This window comes from Nycticebus coucang, chromosome 12 (assembly GCF_027406575.1).
Source record: "Nycticebus coucang isolate mNycCou1 chromosome 12, mNycCou1.pri, whole genome shotgun sequence".
Classification (NCBI taxonomy): domain Eukaryota; kingdom Metazoa; phylum Chordata; class Mammalia; order Primates; family Lorisidae; genus Nycticebus; species Nycticebus coucang.
The window spans coordinates 30,475,007-30,500,518 of NC_069791.1; the positions used below are offsets into that span (position 1 = coordinate 30,475,007).

General features: G+C 43.3%; 1 protein-coding gene across 3 annotated transcripts in view; it reads left to right on the forward strand.

Annotated features, from left to right (window-relative positions):
* The first annotated feature begins 970 nt into the window (after positions 1-970).
* The window catches only part of TMTC1 (transmembrane O-mannosyltransferase targeting cadherins 1), a 287,962-nt gene continuing 263,420 nt past the window's right edge, over positions 971-25,512 (forward strand). For all 3 annotated transcript variants that reach the window (XM_053556774.1, XM_053556776.1, XM_053556775.1), the window contains exons 1-2: positions 971-1,424; positions 16,721-16,898. In XM_053556774.1, the coding sequence (XP_053412749.1) occupies positions 1,123-1,424; positions 16,721-16,898 (480 nt within the window). In that variant the 5' untranslated portion in view covers positions 971-1,122. The remainder of the gene's footprint in view (positions 1,425-16,720; positions 16,899-25,512) is intronic.

The window sequence follows — 25,512 nt, forward strand, 5'->3', positions numbered from 1 at the left end:
TAAGTTTCTCTAACTGGTTGTGTACAGTTCCAGGTAATTAAAAAACGTAGCAATGTTAATTTATAAAGGGACTGAAAGAATTAATAGATTTTTCAAATCTGGAGAAATTTTAGTAAGCATCACTTTGGATAACTATTGATATATTATAATCAGTATTTTAAAAAAGAAAACAATCTTTCAGAAAGGCAGGAAGTTTTGAAGCCAAGGCTGAAGTCTCTAATGCAGTCACCTCAGCCCCCCCATTGAAGCAGCAGGAACAATTCAAACACACACACAGCCCAGGAAATAATCAGACCCAGGAGATCCAGTTGGGTAGGAAAAAAAAAATGCTCGGCATCTCTCAAAGTGTCTTAAGAGTTTCAGCGATGACATAAAAATGAGAAATGTTTCAGAAGCCAATTCAGCTCTCAGGCCCAAGTCAAAAGTGGACTTTTTTAACAAGTACGGGCCCAGAAAGGGACTGTGAAGTTACAGCAGCGGTGGCGCCTCCAAACACGCTCGGGCAGCGCGGGCCGGAACGGGACCAAGCGCGGAGCGGCCGCTGCTGTTGTCCCGGGTGCTGAAAACCGGCAACTTCTCGGGGAGCGGCGGCCACTTTACTCCCCGGGAGGTGAGGGGTTCCAGGCTGTGCACCTGCTGGGACCACGTGGCCCCGGCCCAGAGGAGTCCCCCCAGATGCGCCCCTGCCTGGCCCCTCTAGGGGGACCCCGGGCGCGCCTCCGCGTCTCCCCGCCGCCCCGCGCTGCGCCCCTGGCCCCACCTGCTCGCAAAGTCCCTCCGCCCGGCACGCGGGCACGAGGCGGGAGGGGGCGGACGGGGCCCGGGAGTGGGAACCAGCCCGGGTCCGGGATTGGGGGGGATTGAGGCGGGAGCGATCGGGCATGCGCAGTGGGGCGGAGGAGGTGGCGATGGCGGGGGAGGCGGGGGGACTGCTGTTTATTCGCAGCTGGGCGAACTCGGCGGCTCAGGCGGCAGGGAAGCGCCGGGCGCCCGTGGCGGGTCCAGCTGCCGCCGCGCCATGCCCGAGCCCACCCCTGGGCGTCCGCCGCGCGCCTCCGGGGCCCCGGCAGGGGAGGATGCCAGACACCCGGGGGAGGCCGGAGCAGCGGCGACCGCGGCGCGATGGTGGTGACCGCGTCTGCCCGAGGCGGCGGTGGGGACCGCGCGCCCTCCCGGCGGCCGGGCTGCGGGCTCGCGCCGGCCGGGGCCGCGGCGCTGCTGGCCGGGGCGAGCTGCCTGTGCTACGGCCGCTCCCTGCAGGGCGAGTTCGTGCACGACGACGTGTGGGCGATCGTGAACAACCCCGACGTGCGGCCGGGCGCCCCGCTCCGCTGGGGCATCTTTACCAACGACTTCTGGGGCAAGGGCATGGCCGAGAACACCAGCCACAAGTCCTACCGGCCGCTCTGCGTCCTCACCTTCAAGTGAGTCCCTCACCTCGCGCGCGCGCCGCCGCCTCCCCGACCCTCCGCCGCGCCCCGGGCGGGGAGAAGTTGCAGGAGAGGCTCGGGGGTCGTTTCTGTTCTGCCGCCCTGTCCCTCTAAGCCTCCCTCCTTCCCGGGCTGTCCTGGGCACTTTGCTCCAGGGTGCAGGGCCTCGCGGATCTGGGCTCCCGGAGCCGTTCGCACGGCGTGGACTGGGGAGTTGCGATCGAGTTTCTCAAGTGTCTGCGCCCTGGGCGGGCTTCTCCCTCTTGGGGCAGGGCTGGGAGCCAGCTGGTGGAAGCACCTCGGCACCCCTTGGCCCCTGCCGTCAGGTGACCGAGTGCCTCGAGCGCAGACCCAGTGGGTTTCGGAGGGGTGGCGGTGGTGCGATGCTTCTGAATTGGGAATGGCTCCGAGGCTGTTGGACAGCTTTGCAGATGAGCGGTGTATGAGCCCCTTAGGGGCCGCTTTCAGGGGAGATGAGGCGGGAGCCTTAAGCTTCCTGGGCAGCGAGGGTTTTGGGGAGAAGCAAGCAGGGGAGTAGAAGATCCCCCCCCCCACACACACCTCCCACACACATATACACCCGCTGCGCACTCTTGGCTGCTCCCCGAGCCTCTCCAGCCCGTCAGACCCCTCCGGATCGAGTCTTGAGAAGGGGCAAAGCAAACAAACGCAGAAGCCTGGGATTCTCCCGGCACCCCGGGGTCCTCGCCGAAATAGTTTTTCTTTTACAACCTCAGAGTCATGATTCAGCATTTCTGGTGTGAATAAGTATAAAGGGAGCGGAGAACGCGCCAGGTTTTTGTAGGGTGGAGTATTTTCGTGAATTTAAAAGCGAGCTCGTTTTAGAGGAGAGAGGGACTCAGTTGAGGGAAGTGCTATCTGCTGCATCACGAGCTTGACTCAGCCCCTGATAGTGTGTTTCAGCATTTAGCCTATTTTAATGCCCTGGACAAAACTGTAGCAATACATTGGTTCAGTGTTACTAGCGTTTTAAGCCTTTTCCAACGGGTGTAATAGGAGAACCCGTGTTTATGCTGATATCACTTGAGACTGGGTTGGCAGCTTAAAAAGCCTGGTCTGGCCTGGAGGCCTGGGTGTCTTGACAGGTGGCTCTGATGACTTAGAAAAGGAGACCATAGCAATTGGCAACAATTCATGGGCTTTTGACTTAATTCTTTCACTGAAAGTTTAATGTTTTTAAGAGGGTGAGAAAATTGAACATTTGACTCTAAAGAGCCTGTTCAGTCTTATAGCCATTTGTCCTCTTGGAAAGTTGTCCTGGTTTTCTGCTGAAAGATAATGTCAGCCTGGAGTGAGTTGTTCAGTTTTTCAAATGTTTCTCACAGTTTCTTTATATGGCATGAGATAATGATTTCACTTCTAGATTGACCTGCTTTTTTGTTTCTTACAGTGAGGATTGGTTTATTTGAGGTATGGAAGCTCACAACACGAGCGGTGCTGGAGTTATAATAGCCCTGGACACCATCCTGGTCACTGGTCCGAGCATTTTCCATTTAAAAAGGTCAGGGTCAAATGCCTGTGCCTTCTTGCGAAAGAGTAGGGAAGAGTGTTTTCATTTCTCGACTTTCTAAACATTGTTTTACTTCATGTTGGAGATTGGGGGTAGAGGAGGGAAGGTGGGGAGAAGGGAGATGACAAGGAGACAAGGCTATGAGGAAGAGGAAGATTAGCAGAGTTGGTGGAACAGGGGCTGGAGCAAAGGGGAAAGAAAGTTGGGTGCCTGGCGGGGGGCAGAGGAACTCTTCCCATGTGGTCTTTGATTGTAAAAAAGCAACTTGTTGTCTAAGATGCATTGCCCTTTGTGTACTTTATGTTACTGTCTATGAAACATCCACTTTTTGTTTTTTGGGGGGAAGAATGAGTTGAAAATCTAGAGAGCAACATAGCACTAATTGGAAAGAGGTTCTCTTTCCTTTTCAGAAACAGAACATTAACTAGTCTTTCTGTGCTCACATGCATCAATTTAAGTAAGACCAGACAGCTTTTACACGTAGTCACCTGGAGTGAAATTGCATCTTCTAGGGCAGTGGCATAAGGTTGGAGGACATTGGTGACTTAGACCCACATAACTCTTAAAGGATGCTGCAAAGAGAGACAGAAAATTGCGTTTTATTAACTGTTCAGCATGAACCAAGCATTGGCTTAGACATTTTACATAGATTATATCTTTATGACTTTTATATTTATTTTAGATTCTTGCTTTGTTACCCAGGCTGGAGTGCAGTGGTATGATCAGAGCTCACAGAAACCTTGAACCCGTGGACTCAAGTGATGCTCCTGCCTCAGCCTCTGTAGTAGCTGAGACTATAGGCGTATGCCACCATGCTTGGCCAATTTTTAATTTTTTTTTTTGTAGAGATGTGGTCTCCCTATATTGCCCACTGTGGTCTTGAACTCCTGCCTCAAGTGATCCTTCTACCTTAGCCTCCCAAATTGCTACTGCACCTGGCCAATTGTTATTTTCGATAGTGAAAACAGAATTCAAGTGGCTCTCTAAATATGTGCAGATCATTTTAATTGTATTTTAAATTAGGCTTGTTTGGGCAAAGTCTTTTTAGATTTCAAATCCATTAAGAAAACTCTTTGTATTGAGATAATTGTATATTCCCATCTAGTTGTAGTTAATAACATAGCAATCCCTTTTACCCTTTATCCTTTCCCCCCCATACTAACATCTTTTATAACTATAGTACAGTATCACAACCAGAAAATTGACATTATAGGTTTTATTCAGATTTCACCAGTTTTTACATGTACTTTTTGAAATTTATTTATTTTGGTAAATATTTAGTTCTTGAAGTTTCATCCTATGTGTAGATTTCTGAGACCACCACCACAGTAGAGAACAGGACAATTCCATTGGGAGGCTCCCTCCTGCTTCCCCATCACAGCCATACACTCCTAATTCATAATCCCCTCACCCTCATTCATAAGAAGCACTAATCTAATCTCCATCTCTTGTCAGTAATATTGTTCAGTAATATTTCTTAAGTAGAATCATATAACATGACAGCCACCGGGGTGGTGTTTTTCCCCACTGAGCATGTCTTCCCTAGGCATTCCTTTCTACTGCTGACTACTATTCCATTGTGTGGATATACCACAGTTGTGTTTAAACCATTCAGGGAGGACATCTGAGTTGTTTCCATATTTTGTCTATTATAAGTAGAACTGCTATAAAAATTCATTTACAGACTTTTGAGCAAATGTACATTTTTATGTCTCTGGGATCAATGCCCAGGAGTGCAATTGCTGGGTCATATGGTGGTCTCATGGTTAGTTTTTATGAAGCTGCCACTATTTCCCAGACATTCCTACCAGCAGTGTAGGAGTAACTCAGTCTCTCTGCATCCTTGTTAGCACTTCATATTGTTGCAGTTTTTGGTTGTAGCCGTTCTGGTAAATGTTTGGTGGCATCTCATTGTGGTTTTAATTTCCATTTCTCTGCTGTCTGGTCATGTGAATGCAACATCTTTCCATGTGCCTAGTTGTCCTGTGTATATCCTCTTTGGGTGATTGCACCTTTGTAAATTTGTTCATTTCCTAAGTGGAGTTTTTTTTTTTTTTCAAATGTTGAGTTTTGAAGTTCTTTATGTTTTCCAGCTATGTGTCTTTTGGATGGTGAATACTTTCTCCCACTCTGTAGCTTGTCTTTTTGCCCTTCTCACAGTCTTTCCTAGTGTAAAACTCAAACCTATTTTTTATTAAGAGTAAGCTTATTATCTTTGATTCATTGACTATGTGTCACACATGCTGAGAGCTAGAAATCTCTGTAAGAAGAAATATAATTGACATATGCATAATGCCTTTTGCTGTAAAGGTACTGGGTTACATTCTGTTTTGGGTTTTTTTTTGTTTGTTTTTGTTGCAGTTTTGAACCCGCCACCCTCAGTATATGGGGCCGGCGCCCTGCTCACTGAGCCACAGGCACCACCTCTGGGTTACATTCTGATAGATAATAAAGGTGCTTGCTTAGGTAATAAAGATTCTAATCACAGTTTTTCTCAAATAAGAAATGAGCTAAAATTGAAATGAGGAGTGAGGTTATCAGAACATGTATTTTTACTGTTTTTTTTCGGGGGGGGGCTGGCAATGAAACACGAGCTTACCAAGATGTGACAGCTTTGTATGTAGCATCTCACTTTAGCTAAGTTGGAACTATGTTTCTTAGAATTCGCATGGCAGGATGGTCTATGTTAGATCTGCCCACAAAAGAAATTTCTGTGAGATTTGGATGGTAGAATTGATGTGGCCCTTATCATCCTGGGAAGGTGTGTAGATTATGGAGGTTGTCACGGAAGTGCTAGTGAATCTGCTGGTGGTTTGCAGCAGCGGCCAGGGCTGCCTGCGTCTTCTGCTCTCCGATCTCCTCCTTCAGCTACTTGGAATCATGGTGCAGGTGCATGTGCAGCTTTGCAAGGAAGAGCAACAGATTTTTAGCAAGCTACTCTCATGATTAAGGTCGGAGCCTTAGAGCTAGTGGGAAACAGACATGTATTCCGGCTCATCCTTGTGGCTTCCACCTCTTCCTGGCTTTCCCCTACTTACGTTCCATTTATCCTCCTTTCCAGATGGCTGCCCTGCCTTTTGACTTACATTGTAGACAGACTTAAGTGGGCTGTTCAGTCAGGTCCCCCAGTTGTGAAAGGTTAAATCCCCCCACAGTAAATCCCTTCCTCTGACTCACTCCTGCTGGTTCTGCTTTTCTAAGTCAAACCCTAACTGGTACAGATGGACATTTCTTTGCGTTCCTTGAAATGAATTTAGAATTCTAATGAACTTTGATTTCAAATCAAATCCTATATCCAGTCTTTGCATAAGTTCATGCCCAAGAGCAAGCGGGAATATTTTTGGACAATAGTGGAGCACAATCCAAACATCTGTGAATCTGTAGCAGTAACCTTTTTAAAGTTTGCTTCTTTATCCTTCACTGGGCATGACCTGTTTGCAACTCTGAAATCAGGAAGAATGCACTAAGCTACTCTGTAGACAGTAAATTGACCCAGAACCAACCCCATGATGCCCATTAACCACTCACCTGCTTGAAAAATGGCCCTGATTGATTTAGTTTAGTTTTATCCCCCTCATCCTTCATGGGAAGACGTTCCTGCTGAATTAGCGGTGCCATTATTTTATTTTTAGATAGAATCTCACTTTGTCACCCTCAGTAGAGTGCTGTGGCATCATAGCTCACAGCAAACCTCAGACTCCTGGGCTCAAGCAATTCTCTTGCTTCCGCCTCCCAAGTAGCTGGGACTACAGGCGCACACCACAATGCCCAGCTATTTTTAGAGCCGGGGTCTCCCTCTGGCTCAGGCTGGTCTTGAACCTGTGAGCTCAGGCAGTCCACCCCCCTTGGCCTCCCATAGTGCTAGGATGACAGGTGTGAGCCATGGCACCCCGCCCAGCCTTTGCCATTCCTTTTTGAAAGCAAGTGGAAGTGTGTTTCAGCAAGAAAGAACCAGTGATTTGTTTAACACTAAGAATGAAGAAACTAAGGCAAATTAAAGGCCTTTAAACTCTCGGTTCTCCCTCTGTGTGTTCAGACTATTAGATCATATTTGCTATAAAATTTTTTTCATTGAAGGCTTTTGATGATAATATAAGCCATAAGAGTGAAAGTGGGTGGTTTAAAATGTCAGAGCTAAAAAATGGAATATCTTAATATGTACAGCTGTACGAATTTATAGCATTTTAATGTTTGATCTTGAGAGTTTTTGCAGCAGTTTGCATCTTTTAGTCACAAGTGGTGTGCCAACCATGACAGTAAGCACCAGCCTTCGTGCCCCAAACCATAAAGAAATAGTGCCGTGTTCCACTGGGTTCTATTCCTTTTGATTTGACTTCCCTTAGGTTTCAATTTGGAAGAGTCTGTGGCTACAAGGCTGGCAAGTTTGTTTTATAAGTCTGTCATAGGAAAGAAGTGAAGATTGTTTAGGTTTTTTGACTGATTGTTGAGGATGTTCAATGCCATAAATAGCCAAGGAAAAGTATGATCGGAGGCAATAAAGATTTTATAAAGAACAGCAAAAGAAAAAGCCTTTGAAAATGTTATGCTACATCCATGTTAAGGTTATCTTTGAAACTCCAAGAAGAAGAGGTTGTGATTATAATTTGGTAAGATGTGGCTCAGCTTAGATGGAAGGTATACTTTAGACCAAAAATGTCTGGGGGTGTAGGAGGGATGGAAAATGAGAAGAATGTATTTTTGGATCCTGGGGTTTTTATAGGTGACTCCCTGAATGAAGGCTTGCAAGTCACCTTCTAAAGCAGTCTATTTTTATCAACAAATGTCTTTTCTTCTTTTAGAGCTACATTTATATTTTTCCTAACTTTGAGTATTTAGTCATCCCATTTAAAAAGAGACGGGAGGAAAGCTTGGTTATGTCAAAATAATGACAATATTCCTTGCCCAAGTGATAAGGTATGGTTTCTGTTCTACTACGTGCTGTTTGATCTGGTCCTGGGTACCTCTGTGATCCCTGCTCTGTGACCCTGGGGGCGGAGCTTGCCGGGGCAGTTCTCTCACAATGGCTCCCTACAGCCAAAAACTATTAACTCCGTCTGGCTCAGCAGCTCAGTCTGGGGCCCTAGACAATGCCCAAAGTTCTCCACACTCCTCCTCAAGCTCTCCCCAAAGGCAGTTCAACTGAATGCCAAGTCCAAAAACACCGAAACAGTTCACAGGTAAGGCCTTTCCGGTTTGCAGTCTCACTGCTGCTTGTACTTAGGCTGCCGGCGGGATTAGGTCCATTGGACACATGCAACCACTTGACAGTTTTCCACTGTTTTTGTCCTCCTCTTGGGGTCCAGAAGTCCCTTGCTGACTTCCTGTATTCTCAAAGGGATGATTATAGGCAGATCCCACCAGCCAGAGATGCCTGGAGTCTTAGCTCTCCAGACTCACCGTGCCCTGTTGCAGGGAGGCTGTTACTCGGCCGCCATCTTGGATTCCAGTCCTAAAGTCTTGGTTTTTGTAACCAGTTGGACTGAATTGCAAGTGGCCTAGGGACCCTCAAATTTGTGGTTGATGTCTAAAGTGTGGAGGTTGTGGAGAACTTTGCCCCCAACCTGTGAAGTCTGTGTTAACCCTCGGGTGTGAGAGGGCATTGCACCCAGGTAGTCTACCAAACACACAACTTTAAAAGAAAAAAAAATTGCTCAATATTGACAGCCTAGTTACAGTTAAAACTAAGATACTTAGGGTGGTGCTGGTAGCTCATTGGGTAGGGCACTTGCCATATGCACTGAGGCTGGTGGATTTGAACCTCGCCCAGGCTAGCTAAACAACAATGACAACTGCAACAACAACAACAAAACAGTGGGGTGTTGTGGTGGGCGCCTGTAGTCCTAGCTGCTTGGTAGGCTGAGGCAAGAGAATAGCTTAAGCCCAAGATTTGGATGTTGCTGCGAGCTGTGACACCATGACACTTTTCCCAGGGTGACAGCTTGAAACTGTGTCTCTAAAAAAAAACAAAAAAACTAAGATACTTGGCTTTGATACTATTCTAATATTTATTATTTGCTGACTCTCTTTTTGAGGACTTTCCTGTGGGACTTACTGTGTTCCAGAAGGAGCTGCTTCTGATCATCCAATCATCAGTTTTCTTGCCCTTTCTTTGGTCAGATTATTGCTCTGAGTAGTGAGGTGACAATAATGACAATCAGTGTCCCTCGTGTGGGGCAGCTTCCTTAGGTGGGATGTGACGCGCAGAGCTCAGATCCCGACCTTGAATTTTGCCATTGCGGCAGCGTGCTGAGATCCCCTCCACACTGCTTTCTCGTTGGTACCTATGAATTACATCGTTTGGTGTTTTAGATACATTAAGTGATGATGATTTACTGATTTATTCCTGGTACCGGAGGCAATGCAGAAGAAGAGCAACCAAAATTCTTAAGGGCCAAAGGGATTTGCCTTAGAGGAAAAATGAGAAGGACCAGATGTTGTTATTTATTGGTTGAATGATCTAAGAAGACTATGGAAACCGCTTATAAGCATGCGAGAGCTGTGATGATGGCAAGAGCTGGAGAAAAAGAAGATGGATGGTAATCGAGGAAGACTGGTTTATAGTTCTTATTGGAAAAGGATGTGTGTTTTGTTACCACCAAGGAAACTAGTTTTTTCTGCTAATCTTGATCCTGTGTAGCCTTCCCTTAAGCTTTGAGACCTTTCTTTGATTGATATTAGTGTGTCTTGCCTTGGATGACTTGGGTTTTGTGTGGCAGATCTCTGTGCCCCATATCAGAGCTACTTGACTTAGAATACCTTGGGGTGGGCTCAGGGAATCATTGTAGTTCACATACCCAGTGATTAGGAAGATCAGGAATCACTGGAACCCACTGGAATCACTGGGGCCCATGTTTAATGAGGTTGAGATGCCAAAGTATTGTTGGTAGAGAAAGGAGCCCAACAGCTAATGGAGGTAGGAAGGTTGGAAGGCATTTATCACATGCTGCCTGCATATTCCCTGCCACCCCTTCACTATATTCCCAGCAAGGACCAGATGGCTTTTCCTTCACTGAGGCATTGAGAATCACATTAGTGAGGGAGCACCTGCAACTCTGAGAAGCTCTGCCACGGCTGTCTTCTGTAGGCCAGGTGTCACATGGGAGATGCTGCCATGGAGGAGGGCTCTCCAACTTAAGTGGAGGTGATGTGGTGCTGGAGTCCCAGAGCCAACTGGCAGGCCATAGTTGCCAAAGACAGGTGGTGCATTTACTAAGAACTATGGCAGCCAGTGGGGATGCAGTGGTGAGAGAATGTTTTGGCCTACAGGGATCACCAGTGGAGGTTAATTAACCATACTGTCCCTAGGATTGATGTAGATGGGCAGCCCTCAAAAATGTTCCTTGATCTATATTCCAGGAAAAAGTTCCAGTTCAGGACAGCAACCAGGCTTGAGTCACCATGATGGAGAGTCATAACCTCTTCCCTAGTTTTTAGACCTACAGTTATTTCCTTGGGGCAGGGCCGTTTGGTTGAAGTGGAGTTGGGACCTCTTGAGAGGAAGGACTCTAGTGTGTTCCATGGTATAAATTTCTCTTTCAGGGATCCATTCTGTTATTATTATGGACTTTGTTGTAAATCCCAGGCTGTGGGAGTGGGGGACTGAGGGGCGGGAAATGACCTTTTCTTTTTCCTTCTTGCCACCAGCCCCACATTGGTGCCAGATTGTGTGACCCTGTTGACCTTTCCTCGGAACAGATATGGCAGTGCTATAAACCAACTTATCTGATTGTTGTGAGCACATGGCCACACCTTTCTGGTCCTGACCTTTCTTACAAGAAGATAGGAGTTCAGCTAGAGAGGAGAAAATTTGTGTTCATAATTGCCAAACTCTGGAAGGTGTTAAGAAAGTCAGAGGTGGCTATTGAGATAATTTCAGAAAAAATTCTTTTCTTAGTAAGTGTTAAGTGAGAAATGAAGGCTAAACAAATAAAATTAGAGATTCTTAGAGTTGAAAGGGAAAAATGGTCTTTTCCTACTTGCAACTTTCTGTAAATATTTGTGTTCACTCAGTAAACTATCATTTAGAATCTGTTGTAGGCTGATTGAGATGGTTACAATGATGAAAATAAATTAGTTTCTTATGACGTATGAAAATGCTCAGAATTTTGAGGAACATAGTTAATGAGTTATGAAAAATTGGTTAAGTGCTTTCTTTGGAGGTACCTTCAGGGCGTTGTGGGACCTGAGATTATTCTTCCTAGACACATTTCAGGTGGCTGTCATTACACTTCTGCATGGAAATCTCTGGTTATCCAAGCGCTTGATCTCATTTAATGTTTAAATATTGAGCTTAAGTGTTACTTCTTCTTTTTATTTATTTATTTATTTTTTCCATGTGATATCTTCTTTTTAGCTGTCATCTATCTTAGTACTTTGTACCTTAAGGGTTGAAAAACTAAATTCTGAAAGGGTTGGGCTAATAGACTAATTGAGTGAAGTGTGCTGGGGAATATTCCCCACGTCTAGAAGTGTGCTTTCTTCTGTGATTCTTCAGTCATTTTAACTGTCTTTTTATTGCCCAGGTGTGATAGTAATACCGGCTCAAGAACTATTTCACTCTCGTCACCATAAGGAAAACAGTGTGTGTAGAATGATAAATGAACAGCTTCAGGTTAGGAGTATGATAGGTGTTGACACAGACTATGGCAAACTGTGAGCATTTGTCCATTGAGAGGGACACCCATATATCCATATAACCATAGGTCCTGGGCTGCCAGGTGTTTTAATATTTCAAGGGATACTGGAAATTTTTATTTCATTTCTTTTTATTATTTATTTATTTATTTTTGAGACAGAGTCTCACTTTGTGGCCCTCGGTAGAGTGCCATGTTGTCACAGCTCACAGCAACCTCCAACTCTTGGGCTCAAGCGATTCTCTTGCCTCAGCCTCCCTAGTAGCTGGACTACAGGCGCCCACCACAATGCCTAGCTGTTTTTAGAGATGAGGTCTCACCCTTGCTCAGGCTGGTCTCAAACTCCTGAGCTCAGGCAATCCACCTGCCTCAGCCTCCCAGAGTGCTGGGATTACAGGTGTGAGCCCCTGAGCCCTGCCTGATGCTGTAAAATGAAACAGAAAAATCTATTCGCTAAACCTGGCCTTGGGCCGCCTGTTTGCAGTATCATTATTGGATCTCAGTTTCCCCTTGGGGAGCTGCTTAGAGTAAGTACATTGCTTTAGTATTTTATTCATTCATTCATTTATTTATATATTTATTCATTCATCCAAATACGTACAGTTGACACCCACGAGCGAGGCGTTGTGCTGAACACAGAGGATATAGCTATAAATACAGCGAAGATCTTTTCCACTGGAGATGTTGGTATCATTTCTATCTGTCATCTTCCTGTGGGCTGAGCATCTCCCATTTCCTCCAGTCTATGTTCATGAGACTTCATTTTAGAGCATCTTTTCTCTTCCCTTTCCCTGGATTCTCCTGTGAAGGTGCTCTGTGTTTAAGAACCACACAGGGGGCCTGCCAGCCCCATGTTGGATACACTCAACTCGCCACCCCGCCCCAGATAGACTACATTCTCCGTCACCATCTCTGCACCTGGTAGGTTCTTCCTGTACCAGAATTCTTTCACTAACTATCAATTATCTGTTTAATTGCCTCACCTGCTCTTGCTATGCTCTTAACTCTTTGGAAACAGATGCCTTATCTTCTCTTTTTATCTGTAGGCCCTGCATCATACCTGACAGGTAGTAGGCACTCAGTGAATACCTGTTGAAGTCAATTGAAATGAAAAATAATTTAACTTGTACAGTTCCCTGTTCATCAGTTTGCTGGTACTTTGGTTTGTCTCAGTAGCCAGGACACATTAACTCTTTGGGTTGAGAGCAAGAAAAAGCCCCTGGCCAATACACAGGTATAGTTTTAATGTAGTGTACAAGTACTTTGTTCTTGTTTTTTTGTTTTTTTTTTTTTGCAAATTTTGGCTGGGGCTGGGTTTGAACCCGCCACCTCTGGCATATGGGGCCGGTGCCCTACCCCTTTGAGCCACAGGCACTGCCCTATTTTGTTCTTTTTTATATCCCAGTGTGGGTTTTGACTCTTAATACCATTCTATCTAACCCTGTTAGAATTAACTAACAGTTTCAGCCATGTAAGCTCTTTCTGAATCTCAGTCTCCCAGTACATTAGCGCTCCTTTCCAGACACAGCTATTTTGTAATCTTGATAAGCATACGCTCTATAGTTTCGCTTAAGTCTTTGATAAAAATATTGGACAGAACAGAGGTAATAGCAGAACCATGTGATATGCACTGGAGGTCTCAGGTTCAAGGAGACATTGGTTTATTATTCACCACTCTGTTTGCTGCAAATCCATCTTAGACTATCTTGTATTCAGGGAGAGTTTGAGAGATTTTTATAAATGCTTCTGTTAGAATAAAGATGTGATACATCCATCCCATGCCCTCTTCTGTTCAATTATGAGGTTAATCAGTTAACCCCCTTTTGGTGAACTCATATTCTTTTCTCTCTGCTCACCCATAGGATATGTTAAAAAATTGTATTAGCTTTTCATCTTAGGCCCACTTGTCCATAGTCTGGAGAATTCACTGTCCATCTTTTTAGGATATTTGTAAAATTTTCCTAACTCCAGATTCTGGGTGATTTCTTAAAGCTTAGCATCGCCAATCTTAGGTACCAGGTGAGAGGCTTTAACACCATTACCTTTGCAGGGGTCTTTAAACTGTGGCCCATGGGCCACATGAGGCGGTGTGATTGTATTTGTTCCTGGTTTTTTTTTTTTTACTTCAAAATAAGATATGTGCAGTGTACATAGGAATTTGTTCATAGTTTTTTTCTTTTTTTTAACTATAGTCTGGCCTTCCAATGGTCTGAGGGACAGTGAACTTGCCCCCTGTTTAAAAAGTTTGAGGACCTCTGCCTGGTAGGGGTTTCTCATTCAGCAATTTATTTTTATATTTTGGGATCTAATTTAGGGTTTTTCAGCCTTTTTTTATTTCACAGCACACCTGATCCTATAGTTAAACTTCCATGACACACTTAAATTATGTTGATTTAAAAAAGAGTAAAAAAAAAAAAAAAAGGAATATATTTATTGTGCTGTGAACTTCTTTTGAAAATAATGTAGTTAATGATCTTTAAAAATTTTCCTGGCACACCAAAGATCCTCTTATGGCACATCATCGTGCCATAGCACACTGGTTGAAAGTCACTGATCCAATTCAATTTAGTTCAGTGAAAATACCAGATACTTGGTTCTAACCAATTTCCAGAAATAATAAGCTACATCCACCCGCACATTTTAAAATATGATCTGTTTGGACCATAAAGGTCACGCATGCCTACCATTTTATGCCATTTTTTGGAAGGGGAAAGGAATATATGCTAAATTGTTGCATGTAATTTTCTCCCACTCATCCTTCAAGGAACTGCCATAAAATGCTTGATGTTTAATTAACATCAGCCTTACTACTGCAGGACTGATGTCTGCTCCTCCAGGATTACTGAGTTACTTGGTGGCTTGCCTTCCAAGTGATAAGAGATTTCCAGGCTTGCCAGGAGAATGTCTTATTCTCAGCAATTCCTCAGATGAGTTATGAAATTAGTGCCTGTGATAGCAGGCATGATGTTCAATCCTCTGTACTAAGTATCTAAGAGAAGTAGGGTCATGTCTGAATAACACCATCTTTAATGATGCTTTTTAATTTTTGAATGGTTGATGACAAACACGTTAGAAAAAGAAGTATTTTGTTTCTTTTTTAAAATGATGTGATTATTTATTATCCAAATTTATGACCTAAATATCAGTATCTGTGGAAATAGTCCAATACATCAAGGATTTGGGCTTATTAAATTGTCAATAGAAAGACATTTAAAGCTTATGAAATGTCATGCTGTTGACAATTTAATAATTAACACCGGGAAATGCATTCTTGTACACCTGTATATAAAACCTTTGTACATTTTCGTGGTTATTTCCTTATGAAAAATCCTAGATTTGGAATTTTTGGTCAAAAGCAATGTGCCTTTTAAAGCCTTTTTTATATGCGTGTTTTACCAGCCTAGAGACCTGCCAGCTTGGGCACCCACCATCACTTGTGAGATGGCCTGTTTTTCTTCATCATCCTCACTGCTGTGAGTGGATTTTAAATGAGTGACTTGTTGGTTGGTCTGAAAGCTCAGCCTGATGAAGTGGAAAACATGTAAAACTAGCCTCAGCGGGCTGGGCTCTTAGGGAGCTGCATGCAAATTCTCCAAGGACCCAGGGTCAGGACCTGGTCTCGCCCTTCTTAAGCTCTATCATCCAGAGCTTTCTGAGTTCAGGCAGCTCTGTCACCACGTGATGTCCTCTGGTACTAGAATGCGACCCTATTCTCTGCTTCGTTGCACCTGCCAGTTCCCTTCTTTGTTGCCCCTTTCTGAATTCCCTCTGGAAGGGTGATTTCCCACCAGACTCCCATATTGAAGATGCCGGGGGTGAGCATAGACTTGTGGGTCTGCTCACACACAGCTGGGGCAAATCTTGCACCAGAGCCTTGAAGTTGGATCTGACACAACAATTCATTTTTCTAGGCATAGGTAGGACTGTGATGACTTCAGTGGGAGTGAAAATGGAGCCTCCTAATAAGTATGACATTTGGATTCATGCTTGAGATGTTTAAAATTCTGTAGGTTAAAGCTATGCTTGAATTGCATCCATTCTTTCTGATATGCATATGTCATCTCTAAAGTTGGCTTTTCTGTTCTTATTTGTTTTGGCAAAGAGGAATTGTTTCTAAAAGAGAAGCAGACCAAGGGCGTGTTTTGGTAAAAGGGACTGGTGTAGACAACTATTGCCCATGCCACGTAGGTCGTCTGTGTTGCCCCAAAGAACCAGACCTCGCACAAGTATATTTTTTCTATAACCCTACAGCCTTAGTTAGGGACATAATGTCCTGTTATTTAATTGAAGGCAACCTCCTGAAGGCTCTCTGATCTGTATTTCTGTCTCATGAAAATATTTTGTAAGATGTCGAACAATTGATTTCCCTTCTCTTTGTGGTTCTTTTAGTTTCTTCGCCATAATCTTAGAAATCAAGTTCTAAGATCTGTGGGAATTTATGCCACAAAACATTTAATACAAAATCCGAAACATTATGCTCTTGCTCATCTTTTTTATTTCAGCTGCAGCTAGTAATAACCACGTAGGTGCTCCGAAGATCCCCTCGTGGGCCGGTAATGAGACGATGCTTCCAGATGCATAATCTGGAAACTCGGTTTCTGGAGGCAGCGTGGGTGAGAGGACATGTTCACGCCTGGTTTGTTCCAACTGTGACTACAATCGTAGTCTCATGGTTTCTGATCATCTCTGCTGGCTGTGCCTCTGACCCGTAGTACATCTGACTTGCCTTTGAACATTCAGCTGCTTAGGAAGAGCTGGGGGTGAAAGCGGGAATTTCGTATGTGTGTGTGTGTTAGTGTGTGTTGGGGGGGTGTTTGAATTAGCTGCCGAGTGAGAGGAAAACAGGTGGAGCTCCTGTGTGCCTGCCTTCTCTGTGAGAACAAAGTTTTCTGAAAAAATACCGTATCATGCATGCACTGATTTCTGCGGATGGGACAATTCTGAGATAGGAAAAAAGCGACACATACTCAAATATAAAAAATGACCTGATGTTGGGAATCACTTAAAAATAATTAATTGGATAGCGTATCCTTTTAAATTGGTAGATTTCTACTGCTTCCCCTGTGCCTGTGTTATGTTGCAGCTAATGCAGATTTTGCTTTTCTTTTCTTTCTTTTTTTTTATAGGCTAAACATATTTTTGACTGGCCCGGACCCATTCTACTTCCATGCGGCGAATGTGATTCTGCACTGCCTCGTGAGCCTTGTGCTGATGTACACCTGTGATAAAACTGTCTTCAGGAACCGCGGACTGGCTTTTGTCACGGCGTTGCTTTTTGCCGTGCACCCTGTTCACACTGAGGCGGTGAGTAGAATCGAACTCAGTGAGAGAATAAACCTACGTAGATGTGAGTTTGTTAAACTGGTCATCTTTCTCTTTTTTCCTTTCAAAATCATGTGAATTCCAAGTTCTACAACATTGTTTATCTTCATATATAAATCATTTTATTTGATACCTTTTCTTTTAGAATCTTTGGATTGGCTTTATTGTACCTCCCAGATTTAACCACTTTTCTATTTATTTATTTTTTTGAGACAAAGTCTCACTTTGTCACCCTCTATAGAGTGCTGTGGCATCATAGCTCACAGCAACCCCAAACTCTTGGGCTCAAGTGATTCTCTTGCCTCAGCATCCAAGTAGCTGGGACTACAGGTGCCTGCCACAACGCCTGCCTGTTTTTTTGTTTTTGTTTTTGTTTAGCAGGCCTGGGCTGGGTTTGAACCCACCAGCCCCTGAGCATGTGGCCTGCGCCCTAACCACTGAGCTACGGGCGCCCCATTAACTACTTTTCTAAATAATTGCTATTATTATTATTATAGGTGGTATGAATGGCTCTAGTTTTTCATTTGCAAAAAAATTAAGTCCATTAAGTCCTAACATATGCAGCAGCAGGGACCATTTTGAGATATGAGGCATGCTGAGTCCGTTGTTCCTTTTCTCCTGCTTTACCTTTACGATGTCTATGGGACAGAACTTTAACTGCTGGGAGAGGCCCAGGAAAAGTTAGACTGATATTCTTCAGAGTTAGGAGCCTGACACATTGTTTCCCAAGTTATATAATAAGTCTACTTATTTTGTGGGTGACAAGAAATTTATTTAGAAACTATCGGTAGTTTGGATCTCTGGCCCTCTTTAAAATATTTACTTAATCCATTCAGTGAGTGACAGGGCATTTTTAAGCTTCCTTGTCTCACGTCTTAGTAAGCATAGCTGGTTTATTCTGTGTGTGTTGCTAGGGATAGAACATGACTGTTGAAGGGGGACACAGGCACCACAGTTTTAAAAGAATCTTCTCTAGAGCTCTAGCTTGCGTCTCTGGAGACTTTCCTGAAGTTGCTCGGCCTGAGGACGTCTGCAGTAAAGGCGTCACCTGGCTTTGCTTTCTCCTTTTCCATTTCTCAGTTGTTCTTCTCTCATTTTGATGAAAAGAACTGACACCTCCCACGTGTCAGACGCTTCCTGTGCATCAGGTGTACAGACTGAGCGGTTTGACATGCTGGTGTCAGCCAGGTGTCCCTCAGTGCCGGCCTCGTGAACCCAGAGTGGGGCTTCGGATCTTTTCCTGTCACAGGCACGTTTCTGTGAGGAATGCAACATGATGGTGGAAGTCGGGTGGTGGCTTGTTCTGCTGTTCTCAGTTCAGAAGGGAAATAGTTGTCCTGGGGATGCGTCCTACGATGTTTATTTGTACCAACACAGAAGTCTGATGTGACTTATTGGTTTGACGATGAGAGGAGAGGTTTGCCAGTTAGGCTGTATGACGGACACTTTCCATGACCAGAATTCTATACCTTGTCTAAGTTTTGACAAACATGTATTTTGATTTAAGAGTGATATGCAAGCAGGAGAAAAAATTGCTTCATAAAACAATTTCATTGTTAAAGGTAATTTTCCCAACTCTTTCTGAGTATTTTGGACTGAACAAAGTGCCTTTAAGTGGCAGAGCCTGAGGTGTAAGTGATAGTCCTTTGGTGAGTCTTGGGGTAAAGCCTTTTTGCTGTACTTCTAAGGAACTGCGGAAGTTTATGACTCTAATGACATACGACTCTAATGATGGGTGGTTTACATTCTTTGCTTTTGACCAAATTAAAGGAGTGCTTGATTGACTTATCAGCTGGTAGAGCATTAAAAATTGTGGAAGGGAATAGATCATGATGCGATATTTACTAGTAACTTTGAAGTTCAAACTAGGATGGGGAACCTTTGGCCTTCCAGGTCCTTAGGCCGTTTGGCTGTTTGTTTCGCAGAATAAATCCTTTTAATAAAGGGACTTGTTCTGTGAAGTTTGGATTGAGTCGAGTGGCCACATGGCCTTGAAACTGCATGCTCCCCACCCTAGCATGTGAACAACCTGTAAAGATGAAAGCTAGGAATAGAGCTATCACCCCAACAAAAGGTCAGGTTCAACCACAGATAACTGAACTTACTGAAAAGAAACCCACCACAGCTATGTTATTAAAAGGTGAATTTTTATAGTTAATAATAATTATTTTTTTATTTCATTTATAATATGTAGAACAATTGTGAATTAATTGGAATTGCAATACAGAATTAACAATTTAACACTTAGAGGCTTATGGTCTCAAGAAATTTAACTAATTACATATGTATTTTTACTACAGGAAGAGGTATGAGAAAATATTTTTAAGCATAACTATATAATACATTAAGAAAAAACGCTGAGAGGGAAATAAAATGGAAGTATGAATTTAAAGATGAAGGGTATAAAATGGGTAACAATCAAAGAATAATTTTTGTTACTATTTTTGTGCTTTTAACAAAGGGGAGACACTTCTCATTAACTCCCTCTTCCACCTATCGAGTTCTTTAAAAAAAAAAAAAAAATCGGGCGGCGCCTATGGCTCAGTGAGTAGGGTGCCGGCCCCATATGCCGAGGGTGGCGGGTTCAAACCCAGCCCCGGCCAAACTGCAACAAAAAAATAGCCGGGCGTTGTGGCGGGCGCCTGTAGTCCCAGCTACTCAGGAGGCTGAGGCAAGAGAATCTCATAAGCCCAAGAGTTAGAGGTTGCTGTGAGCTGTGTGAGGCCACGGCACTCTACCGAGGGAGGTACAGTGAGACTCTGTCTCTACAAAAAAAAAAAAAATCTCCGTATCTTCTAGAAAGTACATCTCTTTTTACACTTCCCTGTCCTCTGCCTTAAAAACTTGAATCGAAGTCTATAACAAATAATAGCCTTTTGATTTTACTTTGTAAATTGTTACACTGTATTTGTGTAAATGGAAGGTGGTGACCTTCACGTTGCCCTAGTGTTCTGATTCTCTGTGGTACATTTAAAACAGTCATGTTATGACCTTACTGAAAATGTCAGTATTTACAATGCATGGAAAGTTAGAACCTTTCAAGTATTTAAAATTATGATGAAAAATTTTAGCTATGAACTTAAACAGATGAGAGGGCTACCTAAGTTTTTCATAGTCTTTTTGGACATAGCATGAAAGGAAAATAATCAGGGACTACTGTTCCTAGTCATGTAGCCTCTGCGATGCTGGGCCAGGGGGACGTTTTCATCTAAGACCACAGACAATACTGTATTTCTGACAAGTAATTCTTTAGGTACAGCCAGGAAACTGTTCTTAGAGTGTCTTGGGGACAGTTATCTCAGGAAAGAACACATGAGAAGGGCAGTAACGGTGTGATTCAGTGGTTGCAGAGGAATGCAGAAAGCACAGGCAACTTTGGACAGTAGGAGGATGAACGGGTAGAGTTGGGGTTGGATTCTAGGAAAAAAAAAACTTTATTTAAAAAAATCACCTTTAAGGAAAGGTTTCAACACGCTTTTCTACTACTTAAAAAAAAAAAAATCCACAGTAGCATAATTAAAAGGCCTCAAGTAGGCCTGGACATTTATTTACTGGAAGATACCAGGGAAGGGATTCAGATCCACAAGAAGATGAGCTAAGTGTAAAGGGGAGGTAAAGAAATCTGACCCACACAACAATTTACGCTATGAAGTAGAATGGAGAGACTTTGATTTACTGACACATTTCAATTCGGGTTTCTAAGGGGGAGGACAGAGAAATGGAAGGAAAGATGTACCTTCTAGAAGATAGAGTAGTGAATTATATAAAAAAGAAAGACCTTGGTGTGGTGGCAGAGGAAGTTACTGGTAAGTATCTCCCCCTTTGTTAAGGAAGAACAAAAATGGGGCTGTAAATTATCTGAGGGACAAGGGAAAATTTAAATTTGTGGGAAGGGGTTTAATTTAAATATGCTGATTTGATTACGTTTAAATGTGCTGATATGATTAAGGATTCACTTAATTAATTGTGTAATCAACACATAGTTGGTGGCGCCTGTGGCTCAAGGAGTAGGGCGCCGATCCCATATGCCAGAGGTGGCAGGTTCAAACCCAGCCCCGGCCAAAAACCAAAAAAAAAAACAAAAAACACATAGTTAATGAATACAGTCAGCCCTTGGTGTCCCCAAGGGATTGATTCCAGGACCTCTGAAGATATCTAAATCTGAGGATACTCAAGTTCCTTATGTAAAATGGTGTAGTATTTACATATTGCCTACTTGTATACTCCCGTACTTGAAATCATCTGTACATTACTTAGAGCACCTAATACAATGGAAATACTATTGTTACAGATTTACAAATGGTTGTTATACTATATAGTTTTTTGTTTGTATTTTTTGTTGTATTGTTATTTACTCTTCAATACAGTGTTTTCAAGCCTTGGTTGACTTCAGAGATGTGGAACCTGTGTATGTTACTCGGTGTGGAGCATTCTGCTAGGTGCCAGGGGAATATGTGGGTGAATAGCAGGGCCAGTACCCACAGTTTGTTTACAAGCTCATTACAAAAGCACAGAATATAACTCAGATACCTAAGAAAGCAACATGTTGTAATAAAACAAGAACTGTAGCAGAGAGCAAAATTATTTCCAATTTAAGTAAATAGGGACAAATTCATTTATTTCCTCCATCTTACAATAAAATTGAGTAGCTGTAATACAATTACTGTCATACACTCAGTGCAGGGGCATAGCAATCATTAAGGTAGACTAGACTCTCCTCCTGTAAGCCCTTGAGATTATTGGAAGAGTTTCCTGACAGTATATTTTCTGGGAAGTTGATATGTTTTTCTAAATCCTGAATCATGAGAAAAATCAGTAAAGAAACTGGGAAGTGGGAGAAGTTATTGTAAATTCTTTTATGGGAATTAAACTTAATATCATAGAGGTGCAATAGGTTAGAAGGAATGCACTTACCTCAAGCTAAAAGCAAGAGCCGGAGACGCTAACAAATGGAGTTGAAGGTTAAGGTCCACATTCCCGGAACTGGGACAGGAAAATACAGAAGAAAATTCGTCATGATCTAATCAGTCTGGCTTGTAGCCTGTTGCCATGTGGTAAGTGTGTGTTCCCGGCCCCATCTGACACTCATGGAACTCAATCATGCTGATAAAATAAACATTAAAAGCCTTATAGTACACTTTGTACAAATTCTGTGAGTGGGATTCCAAAAAAATAGCAGGTTTTGACAGCAAATTGAGTCCTAATTGGCAGTTTCCACGTGTGATTCTGTTAACCATGCTTAGGACAGCTGGATGTTACATTACTTGAATTTTATCCAATTATGTTCACTGATGTTTTTCCAGTGTTTGAATATTGGTTAGAGGCTGCAGTTCCCAGGTTGCAACCATCGCCTTGGTGATGGAAACCTGCAGCGTGAGGCTGAAAGCCAAGCCATCCATCTGCATGTCCTCTCACTTACCATGGACTGACCGATGGCGTTGGTACTTTCCAGCAGCCTACACTTGTGCCATGTCGTAGAATCAAGTCAACTGGCTCCCACTTCACAGTCCATCTCTGCTTCCCATCTTCCCATCGCTCCTCCCCTCTTAATTTACTGCATGTTCTTCATCACTTTATGCCTCCCTTTCCAGAAACACTCTTTTACCTGGAACACATTTTTGCTCTCTTCTGGGCCTAGGCCTCACATTTCCCCATCTCGAGTTTCCTGAAATACTCCTTGTCTGTCCTGTACGTCTCAGCTTACGAGGCCAGCCCTTCCCAGAGCCTTCCCGGATCCTCCAGTTGAGGTTAATTTTTTCATCTTTCTCTTGGTAATGGTTTCTCCTCTTATGATGCATGTAGGTTCCCTGTACATGTATTATATTGAATACCCTCTTCAGATTCCCTATCAGGTGGTAACCTCCTTGAGGCTGATCATATCCCTCCAGCTGGCAGGGTACCTGGCAAGGAAGAGGCACTTGGAGAATGTTTGTTAACTGGAATCAAACACACAATTATTGAACATGATGATTTTGACTGATTGAATTACAGTGAATGGCTGGTCTCGACATAGTTGATGAGAAGCGCCTGTTTTTAGATATCTAACCTGTTGCCCTGAAGACCCCAGATAAACAGGGGTATAAAGTAGGTGTTCAGGGCATGCTTAGCAGTTTGGACTGGCAAGAGAGCCTGTCAGCATTATTACTAACATTTCAACACCGTCTCTGAGCTCTTCTCCAAAGGACACTCCATTCTTTATATCTGGGCAAATCCAGCTGGCATACTCTGCTGCTGCCGCTTCCAAACTGGCTGCAATGTGAGAAGCAGGGCTGCAGAATACCGTTAGCACATTAGTTAAGCTCGCCTGGCTTGTGATTCGTCTCATTCCAACTTGCTACACCCAATAACAGCTTGCAAGTCTTGCTGTTGACCACATCAGTTGTGCTGTGATGATTGTCCCTCTGGGCTCAGACACTTGGCCTGATCCCAAGACTTTGTTGCTGGCGAGCTGGGCTCTCCCTTTAACCTTTAGGAGGCCTTGGGGTGATGCTGAGCTGAATACTCAAGGAGGCAGTGGTGTAGACTGAGCAGATCTGAGCTGTGCAGGTGACACGTCCACAAGTGTTGCTTTACAGACAGTAAGTCTGAGCCAGGCCTTGACACCATGGAGACACCACACTGTCACTGCCTTCTTCTCGCCTTTTTGATTTGGCACTCATGCTCCTTATAGGTTAATGCATCAGTGAACAGCATATGGTCCAAGCAGCCGCATTATGTAAGATCTTTTAGCTCTTTCAGTATCGCCAGTGCTACTCGTTGGCCATGCCCAGGTTTAGGTTGGGCTAGACTTTTTCTCAGTGTGTGACTTGCTGTCAATCCCAGTGCATGCATATGATTGAATTACTTTTTATTTAGATTTTTAACCAATAGACATATGTCATTATGAATCAACTTCAGTTGAGACAGCACACAGGAAAACCTATTGCAGTGTTAAGAGTTCCACCCCCTTTTTCTGAAAGGAAAAGGGAGGAAGAAGGGCCCCAGGCAACATACACCGTGTCCGTCACCTCACAAATTACAGCAGTCACATGAGGCGGGTGTGTTGCAGTCATCTTAAAGATCAGACCAACTCTCAGAAGTTCAAGATAGTACAATCTAGTATCACATGACAGGGGAAATCCACATTCAGACCTAGGACGGTCCAGCTCCAAACTTACCTGCTGCCTTTCATTCATGACTGCAAAGTGCGCTTGTTATCTGAGGATGTTTATCGTTGTATGTTCCAGGAAATTATTTCCTCCTATGAATCCTTGATTCTCCATCATTCTGTGGCCTCAGGTCCTCTGCGACTTGGGTGGTTCTGTTTCTGTGCCTGAAATGTCAGCCCTGCTCCTTCCCTTGTCAGTGACTTCTCCTCAACCAGCTGTTAGGACCTTTTTTTGGAAGCATTTTTTTTTTTTTTTTTTGTAGAGACAGAGTCTCACTTTATCACCCTTGGTAGAGTGCCGTGGCCTCACACAGCTCACAGCAACCTCCAACTCCTAGGCTTAGGCGATTCTCTTGCCTCAGCCTCCCAAGTAGCTGGGATTACAGGCGCCCGCCACAAGGCCCGGCTATTTTTTTGTTGCAGTTTGGCCGGGGCCGGGTCTGAACCCACCACCCTCGGCATGTGGGGCCGGCGCCCCACCCGCTGAGCCACAGGCGCCGCCCGGAAGCATTTTTTTTTTAAGCCGTAGGGCATTCTTTCTTTGGCAATTTTACTGCTTGAATTTTAAAAAATTAAGAAAAATGTACATACATCTTACTTAACGAAATAATACATTGGTAAAGTGCCACCTGTCTCCCCCGCCACTGCCCCACCTTGCAGTTCAGTCCTTTTCTGAAGTAACACAGTTGTTTGAAATAATTTCAAACTTAAAACATGTAAAGAATGGGGCGGCTCCTGTGGCTCAAAGGAGTAGGGCGCCAGCCCCATATGCCAGAGGGGGCGGGTTCAAACTCAGCCCCCCAAAAAACTTGAAAAAAAAAAAGTGAAGAATGTCTCTGTACTCTCTCTCCAGATTTACTAATTTTTAACATTTTGCCACATTCATTTTTAAAATTCGTCCTCTCTCTCTTTCTCTCTCAATATATAAAAATGTTACTTATTTTCTAAAGCATTTGACATTAGGTAGCTTGATCCGTGCCCCTTATTAATTTAGTTTTCTATTTCTCTTTAGTGTTGTTTAGTCTCCTTTAGTTTGAAATAGTTACCAGGACTGTCTTTCTATAATATAATGCATAGATTTTTAGAGGATTTAGAATTTATGTTAGAATGTATATAAAATGGCATTAATACATCTATCGTGTTGCGATATGTAATGTTGTAGGACATAATTATCATATACATATATAATATATTTTATGTGTTGTGCAATTTATAATATATAACATGATTTATAGGCATAGTATATTATATAAAATAATAATGTATAATAAAAATAGTAAGTATATTATATGTAATAATACTTCTTGTAAATACAGAATATATAAGTAATTAAAAATTTGACTATAACATGCATAAAATATGTAATATGTATTTACATATGTAAATATACCCATAGTAGATGGTATCTATTATACCATATTATATTATAATGAGTTGTAATATAATTAA